The 17,500-nt window shown below is 42.5% G+C and overlaps 3 protein-coding genes across 6 annotated transcripts in view; all 3 read right to left on the bottom strand.

The window, feature by feature from the left end:
- Positions 1-774, bottom strand: part of supt16h (SPT16 homolog, facilitates chromatin remodeling subunit) — a gene marked incomplete at its 5' end in the record, with an annotated part of 16,788 nt that extends 16,014 nt beyond the window's left edge. The window contains one exon of the mRNA XM_079671166.1: positions 709-774. Coding sequence (XP_079527292.1) covers positions 709-774 — 66 coding nt within the window. The remainder of the gene's footprint in view (positions 1-708) is intronic.
- A 936-nt stretch (positions 775-1,710) lies between these two features.
- On the bottom strand, positions 1,711-5,901 carry LOC307032888 (TOX high mobility group box family member 4-like; the record flags this gene model as incomplete). The annotated part of the gene is made up of 6 exons (XM_079671167.1): positions 1,711-2,183; positions 2,506-2,660; positions 3,373-3,942; positions 4,506-4,586; positions 4,857-5,177; positions 5,527-5,901. 6 exons carry the CDS (start codon positions 5,899-5,901, stop codon positions 2,126-2,128), a joined length of 1,560 nt encoding a protein of 519 aa, XP_079527293.1. The 3' UTR covers positions 1,711-2,125.
- Positions 5,902-8,609: 2,708 nt separating this feature from the next.
- tox4b (TOX high mobility group box family member 4 b) overlaps positions 8,610-17,500 on the bottom strand; it is a 17,377-nt gene continuing 8,486 nt past the window's right edge. For all 4 annotated transcript variants that reach the window (XM_079668506.1, XM_079668505.1, XM_079668503.1 and 1 more), the window contains 6 exons: positions 15,677-15,994; positions 15,356-15,436; positions 12,853-13,171; positions 12,325-12,611; positions 11,789-11,943; positions 8,610-9,868 (listed from right to left, as the gene is read on the bottom strand). In XM_079668506.1, coding sequence (XP_079524632.1) covers positions 9,811-9,868; positions 11,789-11,943; positions 12,325-12,611; positions 12,853-13,171; positions 15,356-15,436; positions 15,677-15,994 — 1,218 coding nt within the window. In that variant the 3' untranslated portion in view covers positions 8,610-9,810. The remainder of the gene's footprint in view (positions 9,869-11,788; positions 11,944-12,324; positions 12,612-12,852; positions 13,172-15,355; positions 15,437-15,676; positions 15,995-17,500) is intronic.

Genomic DNA, 17,500 nt, shown 5'->3' on the forward strand with positions numbered 1-17,500 from the left:
TACTCGGATGCTGACGTTATTCTGATGCTAATTAGCCAGCTAACATTAGCATGTAGTGACATAACTCAAAATCACAAACTGACAGTGAATTTAATTATTTAGGACCCAATGTGAAGCACTATTGCATGGAAAGGCATGTTTCAATGTCACCACATCACAGTTTATTTGTCAAATTAGTCCACGTTTATTCACCACACATTTACCTGTTAGGCTAGTTTGTTAGCTCGGCTGTAAACTCACTAGCCAGCTAACATTAGCATGTAGTGACATAAATATAAATTACACAAGCTAACAGTGACTTTAATGATTTAGGACCACATTTAAAGCACGTCTGCATGGTAAATCATGTTGATATGATCCCCTTAACACTGTTTATTAGTTAAACGAGTCCAACACACATGTATTTGTTCGGCTAGTATGCTAGCTAACGTGGTGGATATGGATGGAAAGTGTGTTAGCATTAGTTAGCCCTTTTTGTCTGATAGAAAACCAGTGAATCAGCGTAAAAAATAGTTTAAAATGAAGTGAAGAAAGTGAAATCGTGCAACCGAAGGACGGGTTGTTTGTGCCACAAGCAGGCCGGGAAACGGCACCGATTTAGCCGACAACACATTCAGAAAAACGCGGTTAGCTCATCTTCCAAAGCATACTTTCTCCACGTTAAAGTTAACCACAGGAGAGGGTTTGACTCCAACACTTCATTTTTACCTTCCAGTTCATGTATAATCTCTTGATCCGGCGGTAGTAAGCATCTTTTTCCAGGTTTACCGCCATGGTTGAGTTGCAAACTCCAGCTCCCGGCTTCGCTTCTCAGCAGGCCGGATGAGGATGATCAACTAACAATAACGCACTTTTTCTTTTTCCACGCCTGCACAGATCCACGCAACACTATGCTGCTGCTGGTGCTTCCCTTGTATTATATTTTTGTGTACGACCAGAGGCCTTTTCCTCTAAATAATTATGTAAAAAAAAAAAAAAAGCATAACGCAAAAACCCTTATTAGTCGATAAAAATACGCAAAATTATTAAAATATAATGTATTTTGGCGATTTGCCACACTCACAACCATACACACACACACACCAATCTGTATAATTAACTCTTCCGCCCCCCCTCCTGCTTTCCCTTCCTCCACTTCTTCCTCTCCCTCCCCCTTCGACTATTCACATATCAATTATAATAAACAAACGTGATCTAAAACGCTATATGCACAAAATGCCACCTTTTACTGGCTCCTTACTGAATTGTTAAAGTGAAAAAGCAAAAGTCTAAATACCTGGGGAATTCCTGACATTTAGTTTTGTTACTTTGAGGATTTATTTGATGAAATGTGGCGCATCTTAGTGTTTTTTGTAGCTCTGCACTGAGAAGCAGCGCCCCCTGTCTGGTGTTGACCACGCTGTTTTTTCCCGCCATGGTGGCTTTTCCCGCCATCGTCATCAAACACTTTCTCGTGACGTTAATCTCGCGATAGAAACTGCAACGATGATAAACCAAACACATGTGTAACACTCGTTTTTTCTGCCTTTTTGTGTTATCAAAAGCCATATTGATGAATATTTATTTGGTATGCTATACATTTGAATTCTCAACTCTACGTGTCTAGTAAAACATATTGATTTGTATTCCTTATTATAACTTGTGTTAAATATTGAATGTATCACAGATTTGAACATAAATGCAACTATAGAGCTGTAGTTGAAGGGCCAAAATATGCATCACCACATGTATAATAAAAACATAAAATATTGTATTTGCACAATCAAAAACATTTACAGGATTTTTACAACAAAACAGACCAAATTACTGAATTTCGTCTCACAGGGTACAGTTTTTTTTCATATTAAACATTCTTCTTGTCAAGTCTGTATTTCAAACACAAAATAGATTATCCTTTGGAAGTTTGTTCTACTGCTTTATATTGAGAGTAAAGTCCTTATTTTGATCCGTTATTCCCACTGCCGTATTTCCAACAGTGATTTTTCTGCTGGGGAGCTGTTTATGCACAATGTTGATCACAGAAATAAACAGCATTTGAAGCCTGAGCCTGATTATTCATTTATTTAATGGCTCTGCTCTTTTGATTTTCATGTTTTATTCTTTGTCATTCTCTTGTGTCCTCTTCCTATGTGACGGTGGTGGAGTTTTGCCCTCGGATGGCGCACCAGGCCATGAACTCATCACTGTGGAACATAACATATTTTTTACATGACATGCTGTATGCAGGGTGTAACGTAGATATAAACTGTAAAAAATAATATTTAGTTGTTATTACACAGATACAGACTGTTTTCATCTTCACCAAATCCAAACACCTGCTAAATGGCTGCCAACAAGTTATTTAAGGACTTTAAAGCGTCTAGGTTCGCATGGTTGAACACAAAAACAACCTGCGATAAAACAACACAACTACAGGAACTCACTACTTTAATGAGAAACTTGATGTCAATCAAACATAATTTCAACAAACTCCTGATCTGGTTTGCATGTTGCAAGTGTACACACCTGCAGTGTGTGGCGACACACTCGTTGCTGCAATACTCGTAGTCCCAGTCTTTGCTCTCTACTGCAGGGTTGGTGCAGCCAGATCGCACACAAATTTTACAGCTGGCGAAGGGAGTCAAACTCTGGACAGGGGCAACGTTCACCTCAACCTCCATCTGCGAGACAACATTTAACAGTTCACTCCAGAGCAATTAAAGGTCCACTATTATACTGTTTTTCATTACTTTATTATAGGTCTAAGATATATAAAAAACATGTCTCTGAAGTGTTTGGCTCGAACAGATCATTGCAGCATTACCCATAATCCCCTCTGTTTCAGCCCTGTTTCAAAAGTGCTGATTCTCTGTCTGTTACTTTAGATGAAAATAAGGAGCCACTCCCCACGCCCCTCTGAGAGATATTTGGTTAAAAAGAACACTATGGTGCTCTAGGAGGAGATTCAGGTGATAAGGGGGGGGGGGGGGGGGGGGGGGGGGGGGGGGTGTTACCTTGGTAGCTGATTGGCTAATGGTTACTCAAGCCAAAACATCGTTATGACATCATAAAGTGGCCAAAATCCGATCAGCTCATTTTCAGACAGGTTTTTATAGAAATGGATCAGGACAAAAAGAGAGAGAATCTTTGTTCCTGAAACTTTCAGAGTCTCTTTCCACAGAGGGGTACACATGTTGATGTAGAAGAGACATGAAGAAGAGGGGACACATGTTGATGTAGAAGAGACATGAAGAAGAGGGGACACATGTTGATGTAGAAGAGACATGAAGAAGTGGATTTTGCATAATAGTTGACCTTTAAGACATGTAATGCAACAGTTGTATGATCGGGAAGATAGAAACAAGCATGTTCAGTTTCTTCTGCTGAGCTTACCCCATCTTCTGCCTCCACTACCGCCTCTCCAGCCAACTGTCCAACCTGGACAGTCAAACCCAAAGTAGGCGATTCACTTGCTGAGGTCTCAATGATTTGCTGCTTCGACATTGGGACCACCTTGATCTGCAGCGGAATCAGAATAGTGGAAGTGGAAAGTTGTGGTTCTGCCCGCAGAGATGGAGGCGCCTGAATGTGTATCATCTGCTGCACCTTCGACTTAAGAGGGTTGCTCTTCATTATCCGATGTGGCGGCGGTGAGGCGCCGGTCATCCACACAACACCTGAAGGAAGCTTCATCTGCTTAATGATGATCTTGGTGATGGTTGGGTGGTTCGGCAGAGGGGTGGTAAAGGGTGGAGGTTGGGGTTTGATAGCCCCAGTGCGTGAGCGCGTTGTGACCTGAGGCACGTCTAGGATGATGTTGGAGGTGCAGATGTTGGTGATGGTGTTCTCCTCAGGGTTGTATTGCTGGGGCCTGGTGGTCTGGTCGATGTGGTTGGAGGCTGATGTTGCTATGAAAGTTGAAGATGCTGTCGGTGGAGATGAGGGGGTGACTTCAGTAGGCACCTGATGAGAGGATGGATGGAGAGGACACAACATCACGCAACCGTTAACAACCAAGCTAACACACTAACCGAACAGATAAACGTGTGGTGGACTAATTTGACTGATAAAAATTGGTAAGGGCATCAGCAAAGCGTAATTTACCATGCAGAAGTGCTTGATATTTGGTCCTCAATCATTACAGTCACTGGACTGACTGACTTCCTTGCTCTTGACTCATACTCAACAGAGAATGCTCTAACTTGAACGCTTCTTTAACTCCAACTAAATGACTCACGAGTGCCTCAGGGTCCCATCCTGGGTCCCCTTCTCTTCTCTCCGTAAACTAATTATCATGGCTTTTCCTAACACGGCTACACAGATGACATTGAAATGATTCTGTCTATTCCCCGGTCTAAAACCCAGTTGGCTGCATGAATCTCTGCTTGTCTGGCTGACGTCGATCACTGAATGTCTGCAGACCACTTGGAGCTCAACCTTGACAACATCTAATTGTCATGGAGAGAGAAGGTTGTTGACGAATATATCAAGTCATAGTTTTTGTAAACAAAATACCTGCACCTCACCTGATAAATCTGTCCGGCTCTGTACTCTGTCAGCGCCTTCAAGTAATCCTTCTTTGCTGCTTCGTTTTTCCTCTTGTAAACCTGAAAAAAGGGGGAAATTATGCACTGAAATCAGGCATGCAATTAATCTTTACAAATGTTATTTGGTCTGCCACGAATACTTTTAAATACATCTTTATACTTCCAGGTCAGAACATCTTTGTCCATTGATCCTGAACTGAAGCACACAGTTCACAGTGAACATAAATGACCCCTTCAACAGCTAGAAATATGGACTGATGGGTAAGGTTAGTAGTAGTAACAGCTATAAGCACAATTGAAGTTGAAGGACTTTCCTCCTCCCCCTCTCACCTGTTTCTGCTCCTCCCCCAGACTGTCCCACATGGAGGCCACTATCTTAGAAACTTCTCCAAAGGTAGCTTTGGGGTTTTGTCCTTTGATAGCGGCCCGAGAGTCCTTGAAGAAAAGAGTGTAGGCCGACACAGGCTTCCGAGGCTCGTTGGGGTCTTTCTTCTTCTTCTTCCCCTTCTTTCGTCCTGCGCATTCTTTCCGCCCGACAATTGAAGTGATGCTAGATATGGGGGTAGAGAGCGGGGACTCGGAAAAGGATGGGTCGAGGGAAAATACTCCAGGAGAGACAGTGCTAGAAACCGGAGACTCAACCAGGAAGCTCTGATCAGACAGAGGGAACAATGCATATTAGAAACAGTTTTCAAAAATCCTTTCCTTTATTTAACCCTTCCAGATATTGATTGGTGTAGCATGTACACAACATTTAGTGTAGTACGTGGTGGGTATAGATCAGATCAGTTTGTTGATTGTTATGTACCTACCTAAGGACTGCAGATGGAAATTGGCTATTAGCTGAAATCTGGCACAATTCATCTCTTCTCTTTTCTGAGATTAATGTATTTGTATGCATGATCCTTGTTGAAATAAATACATAATAATATCCAACCATTATCATATTATCAATTTGCTTGGGTTAAGCGATTATTAAAAAAAGGGTTTTAAAACTCACTGTTGGACAGTCATCCGTGTCGTAATTCTGGAGCGAGCTGTTGGGCGATACCGCGTCCGACAGAGGGTTTTGGTGCGACTGTGGTTGTGGATTAATGTTCCAGACTCCTAAACTAATCCCCAGTTGGGATCTGAGGTCTGACACGTCTATAGTGGTCAGCTGGACGTCACCCAACGGGACATCGGACGAACTGCTGAACTGAGAGCCGATGGGATTGAGTGTTTGACTAAATGTTTCCATACTCCTTCCCATTTCCAGTGAAGACCCCAACAAAGCATTTCCCTCTGACTGGTTGACGACCCCCAGACCCTCCATTTCCTGAGAGAGGGTGTCAAGAAACGTGGAAGTGAACAAGGTGTCAATTTCTTCCATCATGGCGGTCCTCAATGTGTTCAGTTCTTCATATACTGTTTGTACTTCACTGTACTTATGAATACTTCTTTCGACCCACGTCTCGTTTAGGCATTGGCTTAAATCACCACAGATGGTTTTTTTGTATTTGCTTAATAAGGTCAGGATGGTCTTGACCGTTACAAAACTGCTAACTCGTGTTTACCTTTTGAGTTCAACATTTGGTGTTTACTCTAGGCGTCCCAAGTCCGACTCTAAATATTGAAAGGGTTAGACATAGAGCCTTATTAAAATACATAATATAATCGTTCCCATTTTTGTTATGCCAATCAATTCAGTTATTCCTAATTCTGCTTGATCCACTTGCCATTTACCCAGGTTGAGCTCCAACCTTAAAGGTCACCTATTATACAAAATCCACTTCTTCATGTCTCTTCTACATTACTATGTGTCCCCTCTGTGGAAAGAGCCTCTGAAAGTTTCAGGATAAAAGATTCTCTCTCTTTTTGTCCTGATCCATTTATATAAAAGCCTGAAAATCTGAAAATGAGCTGGGGCCTCATTTATAACGCCGTGCGTAGGATTGACGTGGGAAGGTTGCTTACGTAGTAGAAATCCAAAAAATAGGTACAGATATTTTCCGACATTTTCCGATTCACCAAACATTGCGTACCGGCGAAGAAAGTGCGTACGGCACTTCCTACGCCGGTTTCCCTTTATAAATCACAATCGACTCGAAATGCGGAGCAGCTTTTGCGGGCTTCACCTAACGCCCATATTTGCCGCTAAATAGTCAAAGAAACACCCTTTCATTCATTCATTTTGACGGACTGCATGGAGAAGATCGCAGGAAATGACGACAGAACAGCTAAAAAAGACATCTCACACCGTGTCAGATTTAAGTTATTTTGGGGAGGTCGAGATAAATCATATTGTTTGGTGGAAGCAGTTTGAACCAGAGTAGCAGCATGGAGGTCGGATCGTCACCAAAATAAATAAATAAGTGGTCCGAAAAAGGTTAATGACAAAAACAATACACATAGCCTTCCTCAGGCAGTGTGTTTGTACCGGGGACAGGAGACCCCCCCCCTTGATGAGAAACTGTAAGAAATGATCGGGGAATCCCTCCGGAGTGGAGTCATGACGACTGGATCTGAATTATGTTTTCGTATTTGGTGGTTTGTGTCCCAGCTGTCGATCAGCTGTGCGCAGCGTCTCTACTGCAGCAACTCTATATCCACCAGTTAAAGGAAATACAACTAATGTGTTGTGTTATATTAGCTTTACAATTTACCACATATGGTGTTCTTTGTTTCCATACCTCCTGTGTTTTATAAGCGACTTATCAAGTCTTAGCAAACGGCATAAAACACGATTAAACGTGATAGTATAAAACCATGCTCGTATCTACAACCTATAGAAATGCAAGACGGCGTCAGTTTAGAGGTAATTCTGTCCTCCTGCTTATCGCATCATTTATGAGAAAACATTTCATAACATTAACACAACATATTCGAGGTGGCTTTAAATAACATATCCGTATTTTTTTTTATTTTTTATGTTTTAGTGTGCACTGAGGAGTCTCAAACAGGCGTTTGTTTAATCTTTTTACTATGGCTTTGATCAATGTTTGAAAAATGAACTCTTCATATATGATAAATGAGAGGTAACATTTTATTTATGGTATTATTTCCACATATTTCTCTCCATTCTTCCTTCTGCCAACGGTGTCGCAGTTTCTCGTCTCTCCCGTTTTTGTGCTTAGTTAGTGCGTACGCATGGGTTAGAGTTTGCGTGGAGGACCGCACGTTTTCTCTTCAAGTTAGTATTTTATAAATCGCAAACATTACGTAGAAACTGGCGTACGCTATTTTTTTTAGCGTATATCCCTTTATAAATGAGGCCCCTGATCAGATTTTGGCCACTTTATTTCATAACGACGTTTTGTCTTGTGTAACCATTAGCCAATCAGCAACCAAGGTAAACCCCTCTCCTTATCACCTGAATCTCCTCCTAGAGCACCATTGTGTTCTTTTTAACCAAACCTCTCTCAGGGGGGCGTGGGGAGGGGCTCCTTATTTTCATCTAAAGTAACAGACAGAGAATCAGCACTTTTGAAACAGGGCTGAAACAGAGGGGATTATGGGATGCTGCAATGATCTGTTTGGTGTTTCAGCCAATCAGAGACATGTTCTGTATATATCTGAGACCTATAATATATTGATGAAAAACAGTATAATAGGGGACCTTTAATGTAGGGGTTCTACTTATGTCCGAAGACCCTTTCGAATACTTGATCAGCAGGCTGGAGGAGTGTAGCCAGATATCCTTAAGTAAATTAGAAATCTGTTCACAGTTGTTTTTATATTGCCTGTAGGGAGAAGAGAAGCAGGCATGGCTTGACCTGTTAGCAGGTAATGAGCATTAGATGCTATTTCCGTTAGCTATCTGTATATAAGTATCTACAGTATCAGTGCTATCTGATGTTCCGTTAGGTGTGGTTACATATCTTTGTTAGTTCTGCCTTTATTTGTCCATCTCTCTTAAGCATTCTTAAACACAACCTCGTCTGTCTTATTCCTAAATTATTGTAGATCCCCTTTAAAGTCTTTTCAAATAACTCATTTTCTGAATTGACCATGCTAGGTTTACCAAAAAACATCTTTGCATAAGAACCCAACTAAATGCAAATCCAGCTGTCATCCTGAAACCAAAAAGTGCATCACCAGGAGTATATTAAAACATAAAATATTTTTTATTTCATCATTAAAAACATTTCCAGGATATTATCTACAATAAACCAGAACAGATTTCTGCATTTTCATCCGACTGGAAACAGTTTTTTTTTTCATGGAAGCAACCATTTCCTTCCTTAATTATTCAGACCTGAAATCAGATTTCTTAAATTAAACACTGTAATGTTAAAAAGTAAAGCGTCTTCATGTAGTATTCCCTTTCCCCCTTACAGTAGCGTTGTCAGAGCTGGTGACTTTATTTCAATCCAAGATTCAATTAAATGTCACCGCAAATGATTCTCATTAAACCCAATGTGCACCACAAAAAGATCTCTTTTAGGGTATTGCTAACAGAAATGCTTGAGTTACATTTTCTACTGGATTTGAGCACCTGTTCAAAGTTTGAATAGACACCGTTCACATGATTGTAGTTTATTTCCCTCAAAGGGTGGCTTATTAAAAAGGTAACAAACTCGCAGTGGCAGATTTATTTCCACGTTGTCACAAAATTACAAACATGTAACCCTTTGAATGGCTCGAAATGACATTTAAATATTGTTTGTGCTTTGCCCAGTTGTTGCTGGTTTGTGCGTAAAACCAGTCGGCGCCAAAAGCACATCATCGAAGATCAACGAAACATTTAGATTACATTCACTTCAGTTGATCCTCGTGGTAACAGTAAAGGGAAGAGCGTACACATATGAAGTGGAAGTCTGTAAAATAATAAAACTCAAAAATAATTCATGATTTCCTTTCTGTACTTTTTTCTCCTTTCAAAACAATTAATAACATTATTTCATATAAAACGTTTTCCATATCAAGTCCATACTTGAGATTCACAATAGATGATGAATTGGAAGTTTCTTCTTCTGCTACTTTCCCTTCAGCGTAACGTCCTTATTGTGATCCGACATTCCCACTACAGTGTTTCCAAGAGTTGCTTTTCTGCTCCACAGCTTTTTGTGCCGATTACAGTAAAGTATATTGTAGTGATTTTACGAGTACTTTCCTCTGTGACAGAACCCCTTTCGGTTCTCGTCGTCCATGAGGCATGATAAAACAGACCATTATGTGCCGATACCTGAGCCTGATCATTCATCATTCATTTCATCTCTCGGCTCGTTTGCATTTCATGTGTTGTTCTTTGTCCTTTTCTCTCTCCGTGTATCACTTCTCTCCAGTCAGATCTGTCCTCTCCTTATGTGACGGTGGTGGAGTTTTGCCCTCGGATGGCGCACCAGGCCATGAACACATCTCTGTGGAGGAGAGAAGAAGAAATCAAATACATTTCTGACATATATGCACGGTGTCAATCTCTGGAAAAGAGGGAGACTTCGTGACCAGAGTTGAAAACTGTTGAGTATTGTGGGGCTGGGGTAACATTCAGAGATGTAAGTAGGACATTTACACAAAAAACAACAAATTTTCGGATATTTTCTGAGATTAAAGTGATCAAATTGCAAAAATAATCTCTTGGTTGAACTAACAAAACTTGGAATTGGATTTCGCAAATGAGGAAATAGTTGTTATTTCAGACTTTGACTAGACATTGCCATAAATTGGGCCTATTCAGACAGTTGTTCGCCCAAATTAGAGACTGAATATCTCACAGTATACCAGTTTATCATAAAATGCGAGTTTTTTATTTTTGACTAATCTTTTTCTTGAAATAATAACCCCCTCCCCTGGATTGTATCAGTTAGTAATAAAGTCAGGCATTTCTATTTTACATGACACCGAATAAATAAATCGGATACTAATATGCATAGTAGTGTAAGAAGGCGCCGGTGATGATGGCTGCCGTGTCTTTGGCTCCTCTCCGACTATTTCTATTTTATTTGTATTTACTTGCACTATTTTATTTGTCTTATTTGTTCTACACTGAACAAAAATATAAATGCAACACTTTTGTTTTTGCTCCCATTTTCCATGAGATGAACTCAAAGATCTAAAACATTTTCTACATACACAAAATAACCATTTCTCTCAAATATTGTTCACAAATCTGAAAAAATCTGTGATAGTGAGCACTTCTCCTTTGCCGAGATAATCCATCCCACCTCACAGGTGTGAGGTGGCCTCACACCTGCACAGCCTCAGGGTCTGGGGGCGTCTGGGGGGGTCCGAAAACCAGTCAGTATCTGGTGTGACCACCATTTGCCTGACGCAGTGCAACACATCTCCTTGGCATAGAGTTGATCAGGTTGTTGATTGTGTCCTGTGGAATGTTGGTCCACTCCTCTTCAATGGCTGTGCGAAGTTGCTGGATATTGGCAGGAACTGGAACACGCTGTCGTATACGCCGATCCAGAGCATCCCAAACATGCTCAATGGCTGACATGTTAGGGTTAGGGTTAAACTGACTGGTTTTCGGACCCCCCCAGACCCCCCCAATAAAGCAAAACTGCACCTTTCAGAGTGGCCTTTTATTGTGGCCAGCCTAAGGCACACCTGTGCAATAATCATGCTGTCTAATCAGCATCTTGATATGCCACACCTGTGAGGTGGGATGGATTATCTCGGCAAAGGAGAAGTGCTCACTATCACAGATTTTTTCAGATTTGTGAACAATATTTGAGAGAAATGGTTATTTTGTGTATATAGAAAGTGTTTTAGATCTTTGAGTTCATCTCATGAAAAATGGGAGCAAAAACAAAAGTGTTGCGTTTATATTTTTGTTCAGTGTATGTCATATATATATATATATATATATATGTGTTGCACTGTTGAAGGAGCCTGTGACCTAAGTATTTCATTGCCATCTCTACGCTACAGATTTTTTTTAAGGGGGCGGGGTTGATAATAATCACCATAATCACTTTTACTCAAAGACAAATGTATAACTTGCTACACCTCTCAGCCAGCCAAACTACTACTCAAGCAGCATGCGTTAGGCCGTCATCATATATGGCTAATGTGCATTCAGGACAGCAAGTTACATTACATTTCATTTAGCTGTCGCTTTTATCCAAAGCGACTTACAATAAGCAAGTGAGTTCCTGTGAAGGCGAGTGGTTTTATGGCAGGCAGCGAACCAACGGTAAAAAGATCGGCTCTCACCAAGTACGACTCGGTTCCCTTGGTTCGTACCAAAGAGCCGTTCAAAAGAATCGGCTCGTTCACGAACATAACATCACTAATTTGCATGGGAAGGCTCAGATGTGGTGCACACACACCTGCAGTGCGTGGCGACACACTCGTTGCTGCAGTACTCGAGGTCCCAGTCTTTGTTCTCCACGGCGGCCTTCGTGCAGCCGGCGCGAACACAGAGGTTACGGCTGGAGGGGGGGGGCACACTCGGGACCGTGGCTACGTTCACTTCCACCTCCATCTGAAAAAAGATGTACATATCAATAAAACAATCAATCAAAGTTTATTTGTAAAGACCAATATCACACATGTTTCATTTGTCTCATGGGGCTTCACAGTTAATACAGAATGACACCCCTCTGTCCTCTGACCCTCACGCTGGACAAGGAAAAACTTCCAATGAAACCCCAAAGTTAACGGGAGAATAAATGAAGAAACCTCAGGTACGGACAGACGTGCATTAGATGTCGTGTGTAAATTAAAAAGATAATACATGATGGCTGAGATTTATGGGGAGGCACCGATGGCTTTATGTATTATTTTATTCATTTTCTATATCTATGTATGTGTGTATATACTGTATATGTGTGTTTATATATACTGTATGTATAGGTAAACTCACCCCTTCCTCCGCCACTTCCTCTCCCTCCGTCATCAAGTCATCCCCAATCTGCCCCATCTCCTCCGTCAGACCCGAAAACGACGGCGACTCCCCCGCCGACGTCACGATGATCGGCTGCTTCGGCACCACCTTGATCTGCAGCGGAGGAGGAGCTGAGGCTCGAGGTTTGGCCTGAAGAGGTGGAGGCGGCTGGGCGTGAAGCTGCAGCCGGGGGGGAGGGGGGGCGCTCTGCATCTGCTGGAGGGGGGGCGGCTGGCGGGGGGCCGTGGTCGACGTCAAAATCACACCTGAAGGCCCATGGAGAGAGAGTAACACTTTGTTTTGTATCAATATATCACAAGTCTCAGATATATCCAGAACCTGTCTCTGATTGGCTGACACCAAACAGACACACCAAACGACAGGAACAAGTGGATTTTGCATACTAGGTGACCTTTAAGATATACAATTACTATGTCTTGAAAAAACCCTGTGTAATTGTTTGCTGCCAAATGTCAATACAAAATATATTACAAAAAGAAACCACACCTGAAGGAAGCTGCAGCTGCTTGATGATGATCTTAGTGACGGTGGGGGGGTTGGGCAGAGGGGGCGTAGGGGCTCGAGGAGGCGGAGGTTTCGTAGCACCGGTTCGAGAGCGCGTGGTGACCTGAGGGAGGTCCAGGATGATGTTGGAGGTGCAGATGTTGGTGATGGTGTTCTCCTCCGGGTTGTAATGCTGCGAGCGGGTGTTGCGGGCGGCCAGGCTGGAAGCTGCCGTTGCCATGGCGACGGCGGAGAGAGACGCTGTAGGTGGAAGTGGAGGCGATGGCGGCGATGAGGAGGTGTCCATGACTTCAATAGGGGACTAAAGAGAGGTGGTTGGACACAAGGAAGACGTTTTATTGGTTCCTGTGGTTTTAAACCAATCATAACAAAGCATACAAATGCATCCCTGACATTTATAAAAACGACTGGCTGCATTTTTGCTGACATTTAAAAACAGAACATGGGGATTACAGAATCTTGGATATGATGTGGATAAATTGCCGAATAATGTACCAACCAAAAACCAATTACATGCTAATAAAGAGGCTATCATTATCTTTAAAAAGTGCACTGTGTTTCATCTTCAGGGTCTATTTCTTTTGTTTCCTTCCTTGTCTCTTAAAATACATTTTTGTGAAGCTCCAACCAAGTTAGAATCATGTTGTGACGGCTGTCGCCTTTCCGGTCCTGTTAACCCTGTTTTGCTATCCTGTTATGTAAATGAGCTGTGTGGTTGCTTCAGCATCATTGGCTACCAACTCCCGGTTCCGCCTCCGAAGATGCTGATTGGAGCACGCCGGGCCCGACGCGCTCCAATCCCCGTGCCATCCCAGCACACACCTGTCAGAGATGACGCTACAAAGCCTGGGGACAGCTATCACTCAGGAGGCTCTGTTGCAGTCAGACGCCTCACACATCTTGCTCGTGTGGACACATCAGACTTAAGCTAGTAGATTGTTTTGACTCTTCTGAACCGTGTTTAGTGTTGTGTGTTAGGGGTGTTTATCTATGTGTTTAGAGTAGAGTGTTTTGTTTCCCCTGTGTTGGCTGCGTTTACCTGCAGCCTCCTTCCATTTATTGTTGATTGGAAGTGATCTCAGGTGTGTCAACTAGGCTCATTTTTAGAGTCCTCCTTCTGTTTAGCAGTTTAAACAGGTTTTTACATTTTTCATGCAACTAGTGTTAGCAATTTATTATGTAGCCTAACTTAGGCTGGAGCCATACGAGAACGGTAACGCAAACTAACCGAAATCGTTATCAAGAAAGTCTTCCGTCCACACGCAATAGACACCAGAAACTTGTCCTTCCACACGAGACCGCTGGAGACGCGTAGTGCCAGCCCACTCTCTTCAGTCTGCGTACAAATGACACGACTTTGCAAAGGCGTGCAATAGATACGCAGAAGTCCGATTTTGCGTCCAAATGATACTCCCACGTTACGTTTGTTATGAACGTATCTTAAATGCGTTTATTTTCTACATATCTTTGCCATTTATTTAACCCTAACCCAATAAGCTGCTGTGGCGTTTATTGCACCGCAAACATTAAAACTGTCATTGGAACAGCGATCAAGCCTGAAGCCACAGAGCTCTTTGTTTTAATGTTTGAGGTGCAATATCAGCGTATCATCTGCACGCAAAATCGGACTTCTGCGTATCTATTACACGCCTTTGCAAAGTCGTGTCATTTGTACACAGACTGAGAGAGTTTGTTGGTAGTACATATGCCGGGTCTGTAAGTGGCGCTGTACATCCGCCACAAAATACACCAAAAGCAGCGAATAAGACTTCCGAGCATGGTTGCCATGGTTGCCCTTCAGTTTACTCTCCGCGGTGGATTTAGCAGCAGAGGTGGGGAGAGGCAGGGCTCTTGATCTCGGATCTCTCTCTCCTGTCCGATTAGACTTCACTCGCGTTTATGTCCATATCGATCAGTTCTAGTTAATGATATGACTGCCTGAGTGTCAAAGGATACCGAAACAATAAGCGACATTTTGACCGGAGAATTTTTGCTTTCGGCTAGCGGAAACTCTGCCGTGCGGCGGGGGGGGGGGGGGGGGGGGGGTCTGCTGGAGACACTGTCCTGCGAGATACCGGGACCTGGCTCGTAAGACTCGGAAAACTGTTGTTGTTTCTTGTTGGCGAAACACATCAGCAATGACGCAGGTGACACGGGGGTGAGCGGGAGAGGTGGGGAGAGGCGGGGCTATTGCGTCATCGTTATCAGGAAATTATCGTATAGGGCGTAGACACGGAGTCGTTTGGCTCCCCAGAGCGTTTCGTCCGCTGATCTACCCACCTTGGGACCCGTTATCGTTATCTGCGTTTCCCTGTCGGCCTCGTGTGTCCGAACCGTCTGTATGATAGAGAACTGTAGCGGATACGACCGTTACCGCTCTCGTGTGGCTCCAGCCTTAGTGCCGTGTCAAATGTCCTTTCTTATCGTTTCAACTTAGTAAAAAGGTTGTCGATGACCACATTTCGTTTTTTATCAAAGCACTCACCTGAGAAATCTGTCCGGTTCTGTACTCGGCCAGCGCCTTCAAGTAGTCCTTCTTTGCCGCTTCGTTTTTCCTCTTGTAAACCTGAAATTACATTACATTGCATTTAAATAAAAGGGGGAAATAATGAAATAATGCGCCGAAATGTGTTTGAATGTTACCACATGTTATTTAGCCAACTTCTGATTTCATACAACTTGATCGTGATTCCTGAACTCAAAACCCGCTTTCACAGTTAGAGTTTGATAAACGAAAGAAGATTGGACCGATGGGTTAATGAAATGTCTATAAGCATGATTTAAAGTTTCCTCCTCTCCCTCTCACCTGTTTCTGCTCCTCTCCCAGACTGTCCCACATGGAGGCCACTATCTTAGAGACTTCTCCAAAGGTAGCGTTGGGGTTTTGTCCTTTGATAGCGGCCTGAGTATCCTTGAAGAACAGAGCGTAGGCCGACACGGGTTTCTGAGGCTCGTTGGGGTCTTTCTTCTTCTTCCCCTTCTTCCCTCCGGCGCCTCCTTTCCTCCCGACTGCCGGAGAGATGATGGAGGTCGGGGCGGAGAGCGGGGATTCGGACATCGACGGGTCGAGGGAGATAACTCCGGGAGAAACAGCCAGAGAGACCGGAGACTCCACCAGGACGCTCTGATAGGAGGGGACAGGAACAATGGCTGATATCAGTAATGATCTTGAGTCATAAGAAGCGTCTGTCTTCTAGGAAATAGACATGGGCTTCCTTGGAAATGTAACCTAAAAATACTTGTTTCATGTTCTTTAAAAGCCTGTACATGCTACGCCCCTTTTTGGTGGGGAGAAATGATAAGAGTAAAAATGGCGTTTCCTCAGCGATCACAAAAATAGTGCAAAATATGTAAACAAGAAAACCTCCTGCAGTACAACTTATTAGCAATTGTTAATTATTTTTCCAAAAGATTTTGAGTGTTATTTTGTATATATTGATTGTTGTGCTTTTATTTATGTAATGTGTGCATTTTTTGTACTCGGGATTGTGGGAAACGACATTTCGATCTCTTTGCCTGTACACACAAACTGAAAGATTGGCAATAAAGTTGAATTTTACTTAAATAAAAAGGATTTCTAATACTCATAACAGTATTTATGAAGCTTCTTCTGTGCACCTCTATACCTCTCACCACAAATTATCTTAACAAATGTACACATCTGTAAAAGTCACTAAAGGGCCTCAAACGATACATACAAATCAGCAGAATACACATTAAAGGTCCCCTATTATACTGTTTTTCATCAATATATTATAGGTCTCAGATATATACAGAACATGTCTCTGATTGGCTGAAACACCAAACAGATCATTGCAGCATTACCCATAACCCCCTCTGTTTCAGCCCTGTTTCCAAAGTGCTGATTCTCTGTCTGTTACTTTAGATGAAAATAAGGAGCCCCTCCCCACGCCCCTCTGAGAGAAATTTGGTTACAAAGAACTCAATGGTGCTCTAGGAGGAAATTCAGGTGATAAGGTGGGGGGGGGGGGGGGGTTACCTTGGTTGGTGATTGGCTAATGGTTACACAAGACAAAACATCGTTATGACATCATAAAGTGGCCAAAATCTGATCAGCTCATTTTCAGACAGGTTTTTATAGAAATGGATCAAAAAGAGAGAGAATCTTTGTTCCTGAAACTTTCAGAGTCTCTTTCCACAGAGGGGACACATGTTGATGTAGAAGAGACATGAAGAAGAGGGGACACATGTTGATGTAGAAGAGACATGAAGAAGAGGGGACACATGTTGATGTAGAAGAGACATGAAGAAGAGGGGACACATGTTGATGTAGAAGAGACATGAAGAAGAGGGGACACATGTTGATGTAGAAGAGACATGAAGAAGAGGGGACACATGTTGATGTAGAAGAGACATGAAGAAGAGAGGACACATGTTGATGTAGAAGAGACATGAAGAAGAGGGGACACATGTTGATGTAGAAGAGACATGAAGAAGAGGGGACACATGTTGATGTAGAAGAGACATGAAGAAGAGGGGACACATGTTGATGTAGAAGAGACATGAAGAAGAGGGGAAACATGTTGATGTAGAAGAGACATGAAGAAGAGGGGACACATGTTCATGAAGAAGAGACATGGAGAAGAGGGGACACATGTTGATGTAGAAG

The sequence above is a fragment of the Notothenia rossii genome (genome assembly GCF_949606895.1).
Source record: "Notothenia rossii genome assembly, chromosome: 3".
Classification (NCBI taxonomy): domain Eukaryota; kingdom Metazoa; phylum Chordata; class Actinopteri; order Perciformes; family Nototheniidae; genus Notothenia; species Notothenia rossii.